General features: G+C 32.9%; 1 protein-coding gene across 8 annotated transcripts in view; it reads left to right on the forward strand.

Moving 5' to 3' along the window:
- SCAPER (S-phase cyclin A associated protein in the ER) overlaps window positions 1-17,947 on the forward strand; it is a 421,844-nt gene that overhangs the window by 84,107 nt on the left and 319,790 nt on the right. For 7 of the 8 annotated variants that reach the window (XM_077882048.1, XM_077882050.1, XM_077882046.1 and 4 more), the window contains 3 exons: window positions 8,365-8,627; window positions 12,182-12,415; window positions 16,656-16,826. In XM_077882048.1, the coding sequence (XP_077738174.1) occupies window positions 8,365-8,627; window positions 12,182-12,415; window positions 16,656-16,826 (668 nt within the window). The remainder of the gene's footprint in view (window positions 1-8,364; window positions 8,628-12,181; window positions 12,416-16,655; window positions 16,827-17,947) is intronic. The other variant, XM_077882049.1, reaches the window with a different exon arrangement.

The following is a 17,947-nucleotide window of genomic DNA, read 5'->3' on the forward strand; positions in this document are numbered from 1 at the left end:
AAGTGTCCTGTTCTCTTTGGTCCATCTTGGGTCCAGGGGTTCAGGTCCTTGTTACTAGGGGTGAAGTAGGAAATAGCCTTTCCTCTTTTCCCCAGGGTCTCCAGCAGAGTGTTTACACTATGCTCAGATTTGATGCAAAGCTTCTTGTTGGGCAGGTCAATGTCAAGCTCAATTCCTCCTAGCTTGTTGAGCACCTGACTGCATTAGTGCAGCCTTCACAGGTCTCCTCCTCAGAAAAGTTGTGCTTCAGCAGGATAATGGATGTGGTGGTAACCATGGCGACCCCTCTTATTTATATATATATATATATATATATATATATATATATATTTAAAAGACAAATGTCTATCCACTGATAAATGGATAAAGAAGATTGTGTGTGTGTGTGTGTGTGTGTGTGTGTGTATAACGGAATATTACATCAAAAAAATGAAATCTTGCCTTTTGCAACAATGTGGATGGAACTAGAGTGTATTATGCTAAGTGAAATAAGTCAGAGAAAGACAAGTCAGAGAAAGACAAGAAATCATATGATTTCACTCGTATGTGGAATTTAAGAAACAAAATGGATGGACTTAGGGAAAGGAAGGAAAAATAAAGTAAGATAATGAACACTGGGTGTTGTATGCAACTAAATTCTACCCCTGAAACTAATACTACAGGATATGTTAATTAATTTCAATTTAAATAAAATCTTGAAAGAAAAAAAAGACTAGTGGGTTTAACATGCTAAATTTTTTAAAGTTTAATATGGATGAAAATTGATTACAACTTGGATAGTGTATGATTTAAGGTATAATATTAATTTTGTTTGCCATAATGATATTTTTATATTTAAAAAAAATCCTTCTAAAGACACATACTGAGTATTTACAGAAATGATAATGATGTCTAGAATTTGTTTTAAAACCTTTCAGAAAAACAATGGGGAAGGGGGACTAGATGAAATAACAGCATCAGAATGTTGATAATAAGCGGATGATTGGAACATGGGGCTCATAAGACTATTTTTCCTATATTGCATGTTTGGGTATCTTTGTAATAAAAAGTTAAAAAAGTACAAAATAAATTTAAACATACTTTCCCCTTGGAGATTTCCAAGTCCAGACCTTTGAAATAAAAGATTACAGGTCTGTCTTATCTTTATTTTAAAATATAAAATACAATACTAACACAGTCATTATATTTTTAAAAATAGAATAGTGAGTTAACATTCTCAGGAGGATGTGCATTTTGTAAGGAATTTTTTTCCCCTTGAAATAAAATCCCTTCCCATTAGTGACTCATGTGGTGGTATGATCTTGATACCCAATCAGAAAAGTAGTTTGCACAGTGATGTAAGTTTTCAGTTTTTCAGGAATAAGTTTCAGAAATCAGCCTACTTTTTTCCTATTAATTTTTTTCATATTAATTTTTATACCATCTTTGTTAAGATTCAGCTCATATACAATTCATCCATTTAAAATATACAATTAAAAAATATACAATTCATCTATCTTTAGTATAGTCACACATATGTAGTACCATAGTCACAGTCAATTATCTTCATCACCTCAAAGAGATATCTCTTGGCAGTGATTTTTTGGATTTGACACCAAAGGCAAAGGTAACAGAAGCAAAAAGCAAGTGGTACTACATCAAATTAAGGAGCTCCACATAGCGAAGGAAACCAACAAAATGAAGAGGTAGCCTACAGAATGGGAGAAAATACTTGCAAATCATATGTGATTAGGGTTAATAATATCCAAAACATATAAAGAAGTCATGCAACTCTATAGCAAAAAAGAAGCAATATAATTTAAAAAATGGGCAGAGGATCTGAATAAATATTTTTCCAAAAATGATATCCAGCTAGTCTCAGATACCTAAAAAGGTACACAACATCATTAATCAAAATCTCAGTGAGATATCACCTTTCACATCTGTCAGAGTGGTTGTCATCAAATAGACAAGAGATTGAAAAAATGTTAGAATGTAGAGGAAACAGTACCTGGGTACATTGTTGGTGGGAATGTAAATTGTTACAACCACTATGGAAAACAGTATGGGGTTTCCTCAAAAAATTAAAACTGCCATATGATCCAGCAATTCCACCTCTGGGTATATATCCAAAAGAAACGAAAGCACTACCTTGTAAAGATCCTATACTCTTTGTTCATAGCAACATTATTTGCATTAGTCAAAATAAATAATTTTAGTGCCCATTGATCCATGATATAAAGAACATGTGGATAAAGAACATGTGGTGTGTATGTACTTGAAAGTTGCTAAGAGAGTAAGTCTTAGAAGTTCTTATCTCAAGAAAAAATAATTGTAACTAGGTGAGGTGCTGGATATTATTAACTAAACTTATTTTGGTAATCATTTCTCAGTACATACATATATCAAACAATATGTTGTACCTTAAACTAATACAATGTTATATGTCAGTTGTATCTCAGTAGAACTGGAAAGGAAAAAAAAAAGAAATCTCATACCCTTTAATAAACCCTTGTAACCCTGAATTCCCCGTATCCGTTTTAGTATGTAGAATTTTCACAGTACTTTATTTAGCCATTCTGATAGGTATATAGTGATCTCTCATTGTGGTTTTTAATTTACATTTCTCTAATGGCTAATGACGTTGATTATCTTTTATGTACTTATTTGTCACTTGTATATACCCTTCAGTGTAATGTTTCTTCATGTCTTTTGCCTATTTTCTGCTTGTATTATATGTAATATTACTGTTGAATTTTGGAAGTTATTTATATGTTCTAGACAGTCCTTTGTTGGACTGCTTTTTTAATCTTTTGTCTTCACAGAGTTTGTTGTAAGAAAAAATTTACAGTTTTGATGAGGTCCATGAGGCCTCCTGTTTGTGGATCCATGCTTTCGGTGTCAAGTGTCAGAACTCATTGTCTAGCCATATGTTTGAAAGTTTCTTTTTTATTTTTCCTAAAGGCTTTATAGTTTTACATCTTAAATTAGTGACACATTTTAAGTTAATTTTTTGGGTGAAGTGTGGGCTTTAAATGGACGTTTACGTTTTTGCCTATGGATGTCTTGTTGCTTCACCACCATTTGTTAGAAAAATCTCTTTTGAAATTTTGTTAAAAATCAATTGGGCATATTTGTGTGGGTGAATTTCTGGGTTTTATATTTTATTTCGTTGATCTGGGTGTCTGTTGTTTCATCCATACTGTACTGTTCTGATTACTCTCGTCTGTGGTAAGCCTTAACATTGAGTAGAGTGATTGCTTTTACTTTATTCTTTGTTTAAAAAGTTGTTTTTAGCCCTTTTAGTTTGTGTATGTATAAATTTTAGAATAAGCTTCTCTAGTATCTAAAAAAATTATTGCTGGTGTTTTGATAGGAATTACATAACAGCTGTTGATCATTTTAGAGAGAATTGACATTTTTACTAAGCTGAATTTTCTAATCAATATTCATTTTCTAATGAACATGCCTTTCCATTTATAGGTCTTTTTTTCATCAGCCTTTTGTAATTTTAGTATACACATACTGTACCTTTTTTTTGGACTTACTACTAAATATTTCATTTTCTTCATTTTAATTGTAAATTTTTGAAAAGATTTTTATTTATTTGAGAAAGAGAGAGCACAAGTGGAGGGTAGGGAAAGAGGAAGAGGGAAGAGGGGACTCCCTGCTGAGCAGGGAGGTAGACTTGTAGCTCCATCCCAGGACCCTGGGATTGTGACCCAAGCCAGAGGTGGACACTTAACTGACTGAGCTACCCAGGTGTCCAAGTGTAATTGTAAATTGTTTTTGATTTCAGTTTCCACATGTTCACTGTCAGTATACACAAATGCAGTGGATTTGTATTGAATTGTATTGAATTCTTTTACTGAATTTATGTAATTATTCTGGAATTTTTATATATATTGTTTGGGATTTTCTGTGTAGACATGTCATCTGAAAATAGGGATAGTTTTATTTCTTCCTTTCCTTTTTTATTTTTAAGATTTATTTATTCATTTGAAAGAGAGAGGAGAGAGAGAACATGAGCAGTAGGGGAGTAGCAGAGGAAGAGGGAGAAGCAGACTCCCACTGAGCAGAGGGAGCTTGATCTGGGACTCAATACCAGGACCTTGAGATCATGACCTGAGCTGAAGGCAGACGCTTAACTGACTGAGTCACTTGCGTGCACATAGCTATATTTTTTTTGTAGTTGCCTTTTTTTTTTTTTAAATCAAGTTGAATAAGTTCTATATTATTGTTTGTTTATTTTTTTTAATTTTTTTTTAATTTTTATTTATTTATGATAGTCACAGAGAGAGAGAGAGAGAGGCAGAGGCAGAGGGAGAAGCAGGCTCCATGCACCGGGAGCCCGACGTGGGATTCGATCCAGGGTCTCCAGGATCGCGCCCTGGGCCAAAGGCAGGCGCCAAACCGCTGCGCCACCCAGGGATCCCTTATTGTTTGTTTAATAAGTTTTTCTCACAAATGGGTATTGGATTTTATGAAATACTTTTTCTGTATCAGTTAATGGGATCATATGATTTTCCTTGTTTAGTCTGTTGACAGCAGTGGATTACATTGATTTTTTTGAAATTTGAGACAGGTTTGCATATACCTGAAATTAATTCCACTTGATTATGGCTTGTAATTCTTTTTATACATTACTAGATTTGATATGCCCATATTTTGTTGATGATTTTTTACATCTAAGTTCATGAGAAATATAGTTATTTTTATTTGTATGTATTGTCTTTATGTGTTTTTGTATTGAGGTAAAACTGGCCTAGAAGTCTCCAAATAGGGCAGCCCTGGTGGCTCAGCCGTTTAGTGCTGCCTTTGGCCCAGGGTGTGATCCTGGAGACCTGGGATCGAGTCCCACATCAGGCTCTGTGATGGAGCCTGCTTCTCCCTCTGCCTGTGTCTCTGCCTCTCTCTCTCTGTGTCTTACGAATACATAAATAAAATCTTTTTTTTTTTTTTAAAGAAGTCTTCAGGTATAATTGTAGATTCTTGTCTTTTTCCTTTCAGCCTTATTAGCTTTTTCTCTGTGTATCTTGAATTTCTGTTGTTTGATGTGTACGTATTTAGGGGTGTATATCTTCATTGTAGAATGCTTTTATCATCATATAATGTGTTTTTATTTCTTTAGTTAATTTCTTTACTCTGACATCTACTGTATCTGAAATTAATATAACTACTCCTGCTTTCCTTGTTAATATTTGCATGGTGCATCTTTTTCCATCCTTTCAGTTTGAATTTACCTATGACCTTGTATTTAAGTGATTTCTTATAGATTACATATAATTCAAGTGTATTTATTAATATACTGTGCTAATCTTTGTCATTTTGTATATTTAGACATGTTATAAAGTAATTATTGGTATTGTTAGGGTAGGGTATAGGTATGTCATTTTATTATTTTCCTGTTTTCTCTGCTTCTCTTTCCACTGTTTCCTATTTCTTGCTTTCTTATGGGTAAAAAACATTTTTTTATGATTCCATGTTGACTGATTTATAGTGTTTTGGAGTATATTGATTTGTATAGGTTTTTCTTTTATAGTTGTTGCCTTAGGTATTATATTGTAATACATGTAGGTATTACATGTATTACATTATACATATATAAGTTATCATTACTGGCTTTGGTGTTTACCACTGTGAGTGAAATGTAAAAACCTTCTCATTGGTTCCCTTTATTCTGTCTACTTTAAGTGTAATTGTCTTAATTATATTGTTTCCTACATCAAAATGGCATTTTAATTTTTTGTTTTATTTTCAAACATGATTCAATAAAATGAGAAGAGTAGTTTATTTACCTCCATTTTTACTCATTTCAGTATTCTTTTCTGTTTGATTTTTATTTTTTTTAACCTCTTACTCGTTTTTCTTTAGGAGGCTTCCTTTAGCCATTCTTCAATGGCAGGTTTGCTACTGATATATTCTTAGAGTTTTTGCTTCATCTGAGACTGCCTTTATGTACTCTTCATTCCTGAAGGATAGTTTCCCTGAATATAGAATTTGCAGTTGATAGTTCTTTCAGTCCCTGAAAAATGTGCCACTTCTACCTCACCAGCAGTTGTTTCAGATGAGAAATCTGCTGTCATTAGAATTTATGTTGCTCCATGGATATTTTTCCCTGCGCTGCTTTAAATAATTTTCCTTTGTTTTTCAGTGGTTTAATTATGATGTGTCTTAGCCTGGATTTGGAGGGATATATTTCCTAGTTTCTTGAATCTGTAGTTTTATGTCTTTCACTAAGTTTGGCTAGTTTTCGTTCATTCTTTCTTCAAATATCTTTTTAGTTCTACGTTCTCTCTCCTTCCCTTCTGGGACTCTGATGACACATGTTACCTCTTTTATCGGCCCAGAGGCCCGTGAGATTCTGGTCTTGGTCCCAGTGACATTTTCCCAGCAAAATCGGGGCACTGCCTTTTACTGTCTCCTTGGCTCATACTGGTGATATAAACTCATCTCTTCTTTGGGCTCCACTGAACTAGGGAGGGGCAAAATGAAGGGAGGACCAACTCACACCATCTTGTTGCTGTAGAGTAAGGTGGAATCTTACTTCCCTTCTTGACCCTTCTGGCATCACGGCAAGGGGAAGGGACATGCACATTCCAAGTAAATCTGCCTTCCAGCACTTTGTTTTATTGTATTGATGCTAGCTGAGTAGGCATTCATCTTTCTACAGGGATCTGTTGATACTTGTGGAGGGGGAGAATAGAATGTTGACTAGTCCTATTTCACACTATGCTTTGCTGAATGGAAGTGGAGGCTGTGCTCACCATTGGGCCCTGCTGACCCTAGGGGTAGAGAGGACCACTGCCTACCAGTCTTGACTAATACTGCTTCATTCATTCTTATTTCTGCTCAGTGGGAATGGAGGTTCATCTTCCCACTGGGCCACACTGACAGTAGGGGTGGGGAAAAGTGGAGTGATGAACAAATCTAGTTCTTGCTGTCTTATTTAGTCTTGTTAATACTGGTGGGAGGTGGAAGTTCTGCTCACCATTCAGCTTTGCTGACACTACTTTGGTGGGGGGATTGGAGCACTATCTGCTTCTGCTAGGTGAAAGTGGAACTTCAGCTCCCTGTTTACCCTATTGAAACTATAGACAGCAGGGTTTCTACTGATCTTTGGCTGGAATAGAGTGAATATAGTCAAAAAGATTTGCTGTTTTGTTAGGCTGCTCTTTTCCCTGTCCTGTGTCTTGGCAAAACAGGTTTTGCTCATGCTTATTTTGTTTATGCCTGTTGGCCATTCTGGGTTGGAGACTTGTATAGCGTCCTGTTTGGAGTACGATAAGAGAACTAGAGAACTCACTGCTGTGCAGCTTTTAAAGTCTCAGGGTCTCTTGGCAGTCCTCCTACTTCTTTCTGTCTCTTAAAATCTTCCTAAGCTTATTTTATGTATTTTTTCCAGGGGGTTCTGTTGTACAAAGGAGGACCTGGAGATGAAGGTGGTCTACTCCATCTTGGTCAGAACTGGAAGTCTTCATATTAATTTTGAAAGACTGCAATTAGCCTATAAAATTTAAAAATTATAGCTATATGCATCACTATAAACATATATACCTCACGTTGTGACATTTTCAAACATTTTAGTGGAAGATTCTTACTTATTTTAGGCAATTTTGCTGTGTGAACTTTGGACACAGATCTTCAGTTTCCTTGTATGTGTGGTGAAATAATTGGATTAGATCTGCTAGGTTTCCTTCGATTAAAGGTATGTGGTCTTAGGATCATTGAAATTGTTTTTGCTGCTGTTGTTGTTGTTAAATGTATGTTATTAGTACTAGAATAGATGAAAGGACTTGGATTTTGAAGATAGGCCTGTTTGGATTCTGAAAGTTAGGCAGTTTTTATGTAACCATTGGGACACCAGAGCCAATTTGCCTAGACTTGCATTGTGGTTTTACCATTTCTGGGTAATCTCTCTTTGTCTCATTTTTCTGAACGACAGGTGGGGTAAATGAAATGACAAATGATAGATTTTATCAATGATAAATTTGGGATGATAGTACTGGTATTACAGGGTTGTGAAAATTAAGTTATTCTATGTAAAACACTTGGAACAGTATTAGCATATGGTAAACACTGTATAAATGTTTATTTATAAACATATACTTTCTGCATCTGTGGCCTTATGTCAGTCTTAATCTGAATCTCAGTTTTGTCAGTTGTAAAATAGGGAAAATTTACCTACCCCACAGTATGGTTATATATTAGATGTCACACGTGCAAATACACAGACACTACACCTCGCATGATAATTAGTATCATGTTTGTATATTAGTTACATTCAATGGGAATTAGATTGGAAAATATTTTTATTTTGTATGTTTTTGAAAATATTTATCATCTAAAGGAATCTTGATTTATTTCCATCCCTCAATTGCATAGAACGGAAAGATGCTGAAGGATGGGAGACTGTTCAAAGAGGAAGGCCTGTTCGTTCACGATCAACAGCAGTGATGACAAAAGTTTCAGTAGCAACAGAAACATTAAAGTCAAAGGATGACAGCGATAAAGAAAATATACGTCTTTTACCTGATGAAAGCATACAGAAAGGTGAATTTGCTGGAGATGGATCTTCTAAAACTACAGAATCTCGGTCTAAAGACTCCTTACAATCTTTTGACCATCCTCTTGCTGAAAGGACCCAGGTAGTACCTTCTGAAAATCCTTTTACTGCCTTTTTATAAGGGATATGTCTATACTGGAATGTCTGTTTTCCTACTCCGTTTTAAACTTTTTATTATAAAATATTTCAGATCTCCAGAAAAGTTGCAAGAATGAACAATGAATCTTCCTTTTACCTTTACTTAGATTCACAGATTAATGTTTTGCCTCATTTTTTTCTTCTCTCTTCATATTGATACATCACAAACACATATTATATGCTAAACATTTGAGAGTAATATGCATACATCATAACCATTCACCTTTAAATATAGCACATATCTCCAAGGAATAAAGAAACTTTTTAAATTATGTTAATTGTAAAATTCAGGGAATTTGGCATCTATATAGTGTTTTCATCTAATTTATAATTCATATTCATGTCCCATTCTATTTCCATATAGAATATTTTCCCTGAGCCAGGATCCAATCTAGAATCACACATTGTATTTAGTTTTGTTTTTTTAACATCTTACACCTGGGAAAGGTTTTCAATTTATCTTTGTATTTCACTGTTAGTTTTTGAAGAATACATTGCTTTTTTTTTTTTTTTTTTTTTTTGTTGAATGTCTTTCAGTTAGTTCATTATCCAAGTTAGCTTATGCATTTTTGACAGAAATAAAGTGTTTGCCCTTGGTGAGCATTTATAGGCATATGATATTAATTTGCCCAAATTTCTTGATTACTTGTTTTAAGTGTTATTCTATTTCTTCATTTGGAGTGTTATTAAAAATGGTGATGAACATAAGGATCATTTTGGAATTGCTCTCCTTTTATGTCCTCCAATTCAAGTGTAGAGTAATTTACTAATATTTAATACAATTATTTAAAGCTGATACTCTCAGTATTTATGTTCTTAGTCCATTTTAATTTATTTTACCTATTTGATGAAGGAAGGAATTTTTCAGGTATTTGCTTATGTAAAGATTCATGTGCAATTAATATAATTTTATGCAGAACAAAATGTAAGACATTATTTGATAGGATACAGGGGCTAAGTAAAAAAGTTTTAAAATTGTTAAAATATTTCTCAGTTTATAATATCTTCTTTTTAAAGTTTTTTTTCTTTTTTACCTCTAGGATATTTGTTTATATTGAAAACTGTATTCAACTTCCATGTTTTTCTTAATGATGATAATGGGTCTTAATTGTACATTGCTCCTGATGTTCTGTAACCCCTGAATATATATGTGCCTATGTGCAATTGAAAACTTCTTATGATTGGTATCTTATGTTGCCTTTTAATTTCCCACATTATGGAGCAGAGTCCTAGACACAGGAAATAGTCAGTACTTTTGTAGGATATACCTTTAAGAAACTTCAATATAGGTAAACTTGATGAAGAAATCTCTCTTTTTTTAAAATTTGGTTTTCTTTTCTTTTTTTAAGAGATTTATTTATTTATTAGAGAGCAAGCAAATGAGGCTGTGTGAATGGCAGGGAGGGGCAGAGGGAGAAGGAGAGAATCTCAACCAGACTCCCCTGCTGAGCACAGAGCCCTACCTAGGGCTTGATCTCACAATCCTGAGGACATGACCTGAACTGAAATCAAGAGTCAGACACCTAAGCTTCTGAGCCACCCAGGTGCCCCAAGAAACCTTTAAATCACTTAACGTATAGTTCACCTTCATTCATCCTCATTTTTATGGCCTCTACTTGGGACTGCATTTAGGTAATAGCATTTTTAATTTTAGTCTGACTAGATTTTAGTTCTTTAACCTCTACAGTAAAGGATTCTTTAGCGTATTCTATGCTTTTTTCCAAGCCCAGGTAGTATCTTTATAATCATTGTTTTAAATTCTAGTTCAGACATCTTATTTATATATGTATTGATTAAATCCCTGGCAGTGAGTGCTGCCTCTTGCTCTTACTTTTGGGATGAATTTCTCAGTCTTGTCATTTTGTCTAGTAAAGGAGAGAAAGGAAAGAAAGGAAGGAAGGAAGGAGGGAAGGAAGGAAGGAAGGAAGGAAGGAAAAAAAAATAATAGCAACAAAGACAATAGAAAAAAAACCCCACGTAACACCTAGCATTTTTGCTAAAATACATTTTGGCTATAAAATTTTACAATATAATAATTATACTGGTTTTGTGTAATGAAGAAACTTACATGATTTGAGATTTTAGGAATAATCCATACATACAGCTTTTGAGTAATTAATGTATTGCTAAAATATTCCAATATAAAAAGTTAATTGCTGTTGGTATCCAAGCTTATTTTTAACATTTGTTCTCACTGTCATTCTAAAAATGGAATTAGCATATTTATATATTTTTTCAACATTACTTTATAGTTTCACTTTGATTTTGTTGTATAAATGATACTGATTTTTTTAATAAACAGAGTTGACTATATTGTAAACATCAGTAATGCTAATATAAATATTGCCAAGAAGATTATAAACTATGGTGACTAATGTATAGATAATGTCAATAGTAATGTAAACAATGTGATACAACTTAAATAATACATGAAAATCAACACTTTGAGACACTTTTAAGTTTTGACCAATAGTAGAATTTTTATAGTTTATAAGACTTGACAAAGTTTAATATTTATATAAATAGTTAATCAAACTGGGAGTTTTATAGCCACTGCCATGTTTACCTAAAGTTTATTTAAATAGTGATGTGAGTGGCCTTTAAATTCACAATTTTAGATTTTAATTCTACTTGGAGCTCATTACTCTGAATATAATTGGAAAACATAGCATTCTTTCTGTGTTCTGTTATAAAGTGAAAATAAAAACTTGTTTCTTTTTTTTTTTTTTTAAAACTTGTTTCTATTTACTATAATGGAATGTTAAAAAATGGATATGTCTTTGGCTTAAGATAGTATTTTATTTGACTTAGATAATTTTCCTATTTCTATTCATGTGTTAAATATTCCTAAAGGGTAATGAGGAGGATATGGAAATCTAGATAGGAATTATATAATGAATGAGACTTCATGCTCAGATACACTATACTTTTTCTCATATTTCTCTTTTAGATCTGAGAATTGGTTTTGTGTACCATGTGGTTTTATGTGAAAGATACTTTCAGGTTTGTTAATGTTATATTCAGCAAGTGTCATGTTTTGAATAAAGTGCCCTCAAAGTGGATATTTTGTTGAAAAATGCCTTCATTTGATATTAGACAGACAACTTTTGGAAAAACCATGTAAATACCTTTAGTTATTTAAATATAAGACAGTATTCTACTTGTGACTAGAATTTCTTTTGTGAGGTATGTAAAGTACTCATCAAGAATCAGCTTACTCAAAGAAAATGTAATTATAATATAGCTTAATTTCATAAGGCATTTCAGACAGTGCTCTATACATACATAGTATGTGTGCAAATAAAATTCATGGCTGCTTAATTTTTTTTTCTTTTTTTAAACTGGAAACATAACAAGAAAATCCAACTAAGTTGTCTCTCAGCAAGTTAACTACTGCTTTAGTTGATAGGTTCATGGTAGGCATAATCAGTTTTTCTACAATGGTGTAGTTTGTATTTTCTATTACCTCTGATTCATCCTGTAAATGTGTTTTCTTAGTTCACAGTGAGTACATTGGACGATGTCAAGAACTCTGGCAGTAGTACTTTACAAGACAGTTCTGTGGGAACTTCTGAAATACCTGGTGTTCACATTGATACAGAGTGTGTTTCAGTTACTCAACAAGCTGACACACCTCCTTCACAAGCAAATGACGTGCTTTCATCAGAGAAAGCGGGGATAGAAAGTGAAATGGACCCTTCAGATATTTCAAATGTGAGTGCTGCTAACTTGGTAAGAACAACTTATCAGAATTGTGAGTAAATATATTAAAAGGGCATAAACCCTAATAATAATAAATTGTGTTGTGTATTATTTTACATTTTATAAAGCATTTTATATGTTATTTCATTTTAACATTTTATTCTTATAACAAGCTTTTGATACAGTTAAGATTCTTCTTGTTTTGTAGAGGAAAAAAAATGAGACTATCCAAGTTAAATAACTATTGCTAAAATCATTCAGTTTGTGATTTGATCGAATGTTCTTTAGTCTGGCACTAAGAAACTAAACCAGTAATGATAAAGTCTTCTATGCAACATCTGGTACTCTGATGGATGGGACATGCTGCTTACTGGACTTTTGAAAATTCTCGTTATACTTTAGACAGCCTCTATCATTTGTGTGGAGTTGGTCGATGAAATTTATCTACCATTGCTATTGCAGAATCTTTAAGAATGTATTGATTTGGAATTATAGGTTTATGTTTTTGGATGACTGCTTATTTGTCCTCATGTCTTTCGGTTTCCCACTTGAGTATTAAGATACTAGATGTGACAGTATTCCAGAATGGGTCATTCTAGCTTAAATGTAACTTTTAAAAGAAATAGGCATATATAAAAAGTTGTTGAGAAAAATTACTCAAATTTTATTTTTTAAGTGACCACTGTTATACTATAGTTTCCTTCAAAACTTAATGCCTTATCATGCTGAAAGATGTTATGAACAGATGGTGTTAGACCAAATTACACATCTTATAGAGATAATAACATTACATGTAAATGAAGCTTGATAAGTGTTAAGGGAAAAAGAAGGGTAACAGTAACAAGAAAAACATTTAAATTTTAAAAATAAGGAGTTGTATTTTAACTTGACTCTTACTGTGACTGTTTTTAAATGTTGAATATAGTTATGGTCATATAAATACTAGGCGTAATGTATGGGATAGATATTGGTCATTTTTGTATTTTTAATTTTCATAGCTAGATATCACATTAAATTATTTTGTGAATTGATTCTGTGAGAATCAAATTTCGAAAGAGGACAAAGGTCCCATACTTAAATAAGCATTAAATAATTATTTAAAAGTTCTTACTTCATCTATTTTATTTTGATCACGTATGTAAATAGCTTGTGGTAGAATATTAAAAACTCTTGGTTACTTAAGGATCAGATTTACACACTTTATATACTATGCTTTAAATATGAATATTAGTACGTTTTTAGAGTACTTGAGGAACTTTCTTTAAAAAACTAGTTTTTGGATTTGCCTTGGCAGAGATTAAGTCTTTGGTTTGCTCTAGGTATGTACCTCTTTAGGTTCTGCAGTGATGAGACAACTGTCTTCTTTTCTTTCTTAGTACAGTATCATCATGTAGCTGGTTAAAGGTAAAAATTCTGCAATTCTCTTATTTAACAGAAATTTTGGTGAAAAATGGCTTAGAACCTTCCTATTTAACGTCAACTTTTGCCACTATTGTAAAAATGTGCTAATATAAAATGTAGCTACAGTGGATCTATGTTTTTAGATTTACTAAAATTTCAAATTTTAATGAAATTTGGAAATTAAAAAAATACTGTGTGTAGATATTTATTTGACTTTCACAGTGTGAAAAATAGCACAAGTTGGACATGAATAATTGAATCGTTTTAATCATTAATTAAAATCTTTTCAGGTCTTCAGAGACTAAATAGAAATGTACTCTGGGGAAGATACAATTGAAAAAGCCAATAGGTTTATGGGAGAACTTACTTTCTGCAAAGTTAAATATATTCAACTTTAATATTTGGATTTTTAAATTGTTCTTAAGTTGTAAGGTCTTTGTTGCACATTAACAATAGTCAGTGCCTACGCTCCTCTCCAGACCAATTCCATTCTAAGTTGGGGCTCAAGCATTTGCATATTTTAATTCCTCTCTTGAGATATACTTGATTTTCAGTGAACTTCACATATCTAAAATATACAAATTGTTAGAATTTTGATGTGTTTATATCTATAAAAATATCACTACAATCAAGAAAGTGAACATACTGATTGCCTCCAGAAGTTTTCAGATTTCCCTTGGCAATCCCTCCTTTCTGTTCTTCCCTGTATTTCCTTCCCAGGTCATCGCTGTCATTATATATTGATTGACATTTTCAGAATCTTATGTAAATGGAATAATATAATCTTTTGTTTGGCTTTTTTTCCTCAGCATGATTATTTTGAGGTTCATCCATGTAGTTGTGTGTCCCAATAGTTCATACTTTTTATGGTCTTTTGTCATAATTCAGTTAGACACATGTAGCAGAGTATGTTGATTCCTTCAGTTGTGGACACGTTTGAGTCATTTTCAGTTTCTCTGTTATGAGTAGTGGCACCATGAATGTTTGTCTTTGTTTTGAACATATGTTTTCATTCCTTCTACAAAAATACCTAGAGGTCAGTTTTGTTGATAATATTTTTCAGGTCTCCTAGATCCGTGCCAGTTTTCTATACATGTTCTATCAGTTGAGAAAGGGGTATTGAAAGCTCTGAATATATCTGTGAAACTGTTTCTTTTTATTTTTTTAAACAACTTTATTGAGATAAAATGTATATAACACACAGTTTACCCATTTTAATTTTACAATTCAGTATTTTTCAGTATATTTACAGAGTTGTACAACAATCATCACGATCAATTTTAGGCCACTTTCATTACTACGAAAGAAACCTAGTATCCATCAGCAGTCCCTCCCTTCATCCCACCCTTCCAACCCTAGATAGCCACAGATCTGCTTTCTGTCTCATAGATTTGTCTGTTCTGAACATTCCATGGAAATGGAATATAACATGTGGTGTTTTGTGACTGGCTTCTTTCCCTGGGCATGATGTTTTTAAGACTCAGTACTTCATTCCCTTTTGTGGCCAAATAATATTCCATTGTATGAATATGCCACATGTTATCCATTCTTCAGATGATGGACATTTGGACTGTCTCCATTTTCTGGCTGTTATAAATAATGCTGCTTTAAATATTTGTATATGTTTTTGTGTGGATATTTGGTTTCATTTCTCTGGGGTAAATATCAAAGAGTGGAATTGTTGGGTCATATGGTAACTTTATGTTTAAACTTTTTGAGGAATTATTAGACTATTTTCTAAAATGGCAGCACTGTTTTCCATTCCCATTAAATTTATTTACTTTTGTAGTTCAATCCATTTTTGCTTCATGTATTTTGAAGCCCTGTTATTAAGTCCATACATGTTTAGGTTTGTTTTGTCTTTTTGATGAAAGAACCCTTTTATCATTATGAAATGACCATTTTTAAAAAATCTCTCTTGATACTTTTGCTCTGAAATCTGTGCCTGATATTAATACTTTAGTTTTCTTTTGATTGGTGTTAGCATTGTAGCACTTTCATTTGTAATCTGTTTGTAATCTGAGATTTCAGTTAAGTTTCTTTTGGGCAGCATATGTTTGGGTCTTGCTTTTTATCCAGTTTGACAATCTCTATTAATTGAGGTATTTAGACTATTCTGGTCTAAACTATTGATTATTGATATAGTTCATATAAATATACCATCTTAGTATTTGTTTTCTCTCTGACTCATCTTTTCTTCACCCCCTTTTTCTTCTCCTTCTCCCTTCTTTTGGATTAATTATGTTTGATAATTCTAATTTATCTCCTTTGTTGGCTTATTAGTCACAATTCTTTGTTTCGTTATTTTAGTGTTTACTTTAGAGTTTCTAATACACATTTGTAGCTTATCATATGGATTTATTAATGATTTAGATGCATATTATTTGTATTTTTTCTAATGCATGTTTTTAAGTGATATATATGTTACATATGCTCAGAAAATAATATCACCATTTCAGAATAAAATCTTTCTGTGTTCCATTTATAGTATTTTTCTTCTGTTTTAAAGATATTTTCTCTACAACTGTTTTGAATTTTGGCACTCAAACTAAATTCATACTTTGATATTAATAATACCTGTTATTTGTATAACTTTACAGTTTCTCATACACAGTAGTCTGATAAATAAGGTAAGTCATAGATTATTGTACTATTTATGGAATACAAAATAGGCTTTTGGTTTTAAGAAGTTTTCAAGTCACACAGGTAGCAAGTGGTTGAACCTATAGTGAACCCCATGTTTTGTAATTCCAGATCAATGTTATTCTTTGTATACTGTTATATATCATTAACAAATGAAGAAAGAAATGATTACTTAACTTTCCAATCAACTGATGATTCTTTTGTGTGTTTGTTTTTAACTTTATAGTCAATGGCAGAAGTTCTTGCTAAAAAAGAAGAGCTAGCAGATCGTCTAGAAAAGGCTAACGAAGAAGCCATTGCCAGTGCCATTGCTGAAGAGGAGCAGTTAACCAGAGAAATTGAAGCAGAGGAAAACAATGATATTAATATTGAAACTGACAATGACAGTGATTTTTCTGTGAGCTTTAATTTTTTAATTTTTTAAATTTAATATTTTATTTTATTTTTTGTAATTCCACTGTAGTTAACATTCAGTATTATATTAGTGTTAGGTGTACAATATAGTGATTCAACAATTCTTTTTTTTAATAATAAATTTATTTTTTATTGGTATTCAATTTGATTCAACAATTCTCTACATTACTCAGTGCTCATCATGGTAAGTGTACTCTTAATCCCCTTCACCTATTTCATACCTCCTTGCTGACCTCTGATATACTTTAAAGATTTTACTTATTTATTCATAAGAGACACACACAGAGAGAGAGAGAGGCAGAGACACAGGCAGAGGGAGAAGCAGGCTTCATGCAGGGAGCCCGATTTGGGACTTGATCCTCGGACTCCAGGATCATGCCCCTGGGCCAAAGGCAGATGCTCAACCGCTGAGCCACCCAGGGATCCCCTGATAATACTTTATTTTAAATGAGTACCCTCAGTTAAAGGTATTTTTCTTCCCAACAAGAACATTTTTTACTTGAAGCATACTTCAGAACATGTGATCTAAAAGATAGATATAAAATAATCTCTCCAAGAAAAATAGAACACCACGTTTTCTCTAAGTACACACAGAAGACGAATCCCCTGGCTAAGTCACATAAAAAGAGATATAACATATACTACAAATTTAAGAAGACTGAGATCGTACCAAGTATATTTTCTACCCACAATGGTACAAAACTAAAGATCAACAATAAAACAAAGTTGGAAAATCTATCATGTAAATATTAAATATCTAATGGGTAAATATTAAACAACACACTACTGAACAAGCAGTGTGCCAAATAGGAAATCAAATGGCAAATCAAAATCTGTCTCAAAACAAAAAAAAAGAAAACACAATGTTCCAAAACTTGTGCAGCAAAAGCAGATGTTAGAATGAAATTTATGCTATAAACACTTGTATTAAGAAAAATAGGGCACCTGGGTGGTTCAGTCGGTTAAGCACCTGCCTTCAGCTCAGGTCATGATCCCCTGGGTCCTGGGATTGAGTCCCATATCAGGCTCCCTGCTCTATGGGGAGTCTGCTTCTCTCTCTCCGTCTGCCTGCCACTCCCCCTGCTTGTGCTCTCTTTCTCTCTC

Source organism: Canis aureus, chromosome 32, assembly GCF_053574225.1.
Source record: "Canis aureus isolate CA01 chromosome 32, VMU_Caureus_v.1.0, whole genome shotgun sequence".
Taxonomy (NCBI): Eukaryota; Metazoa; Chordata; class Mammalia; order Carnivora; family Canidae; genus Canis; species Canis aureus.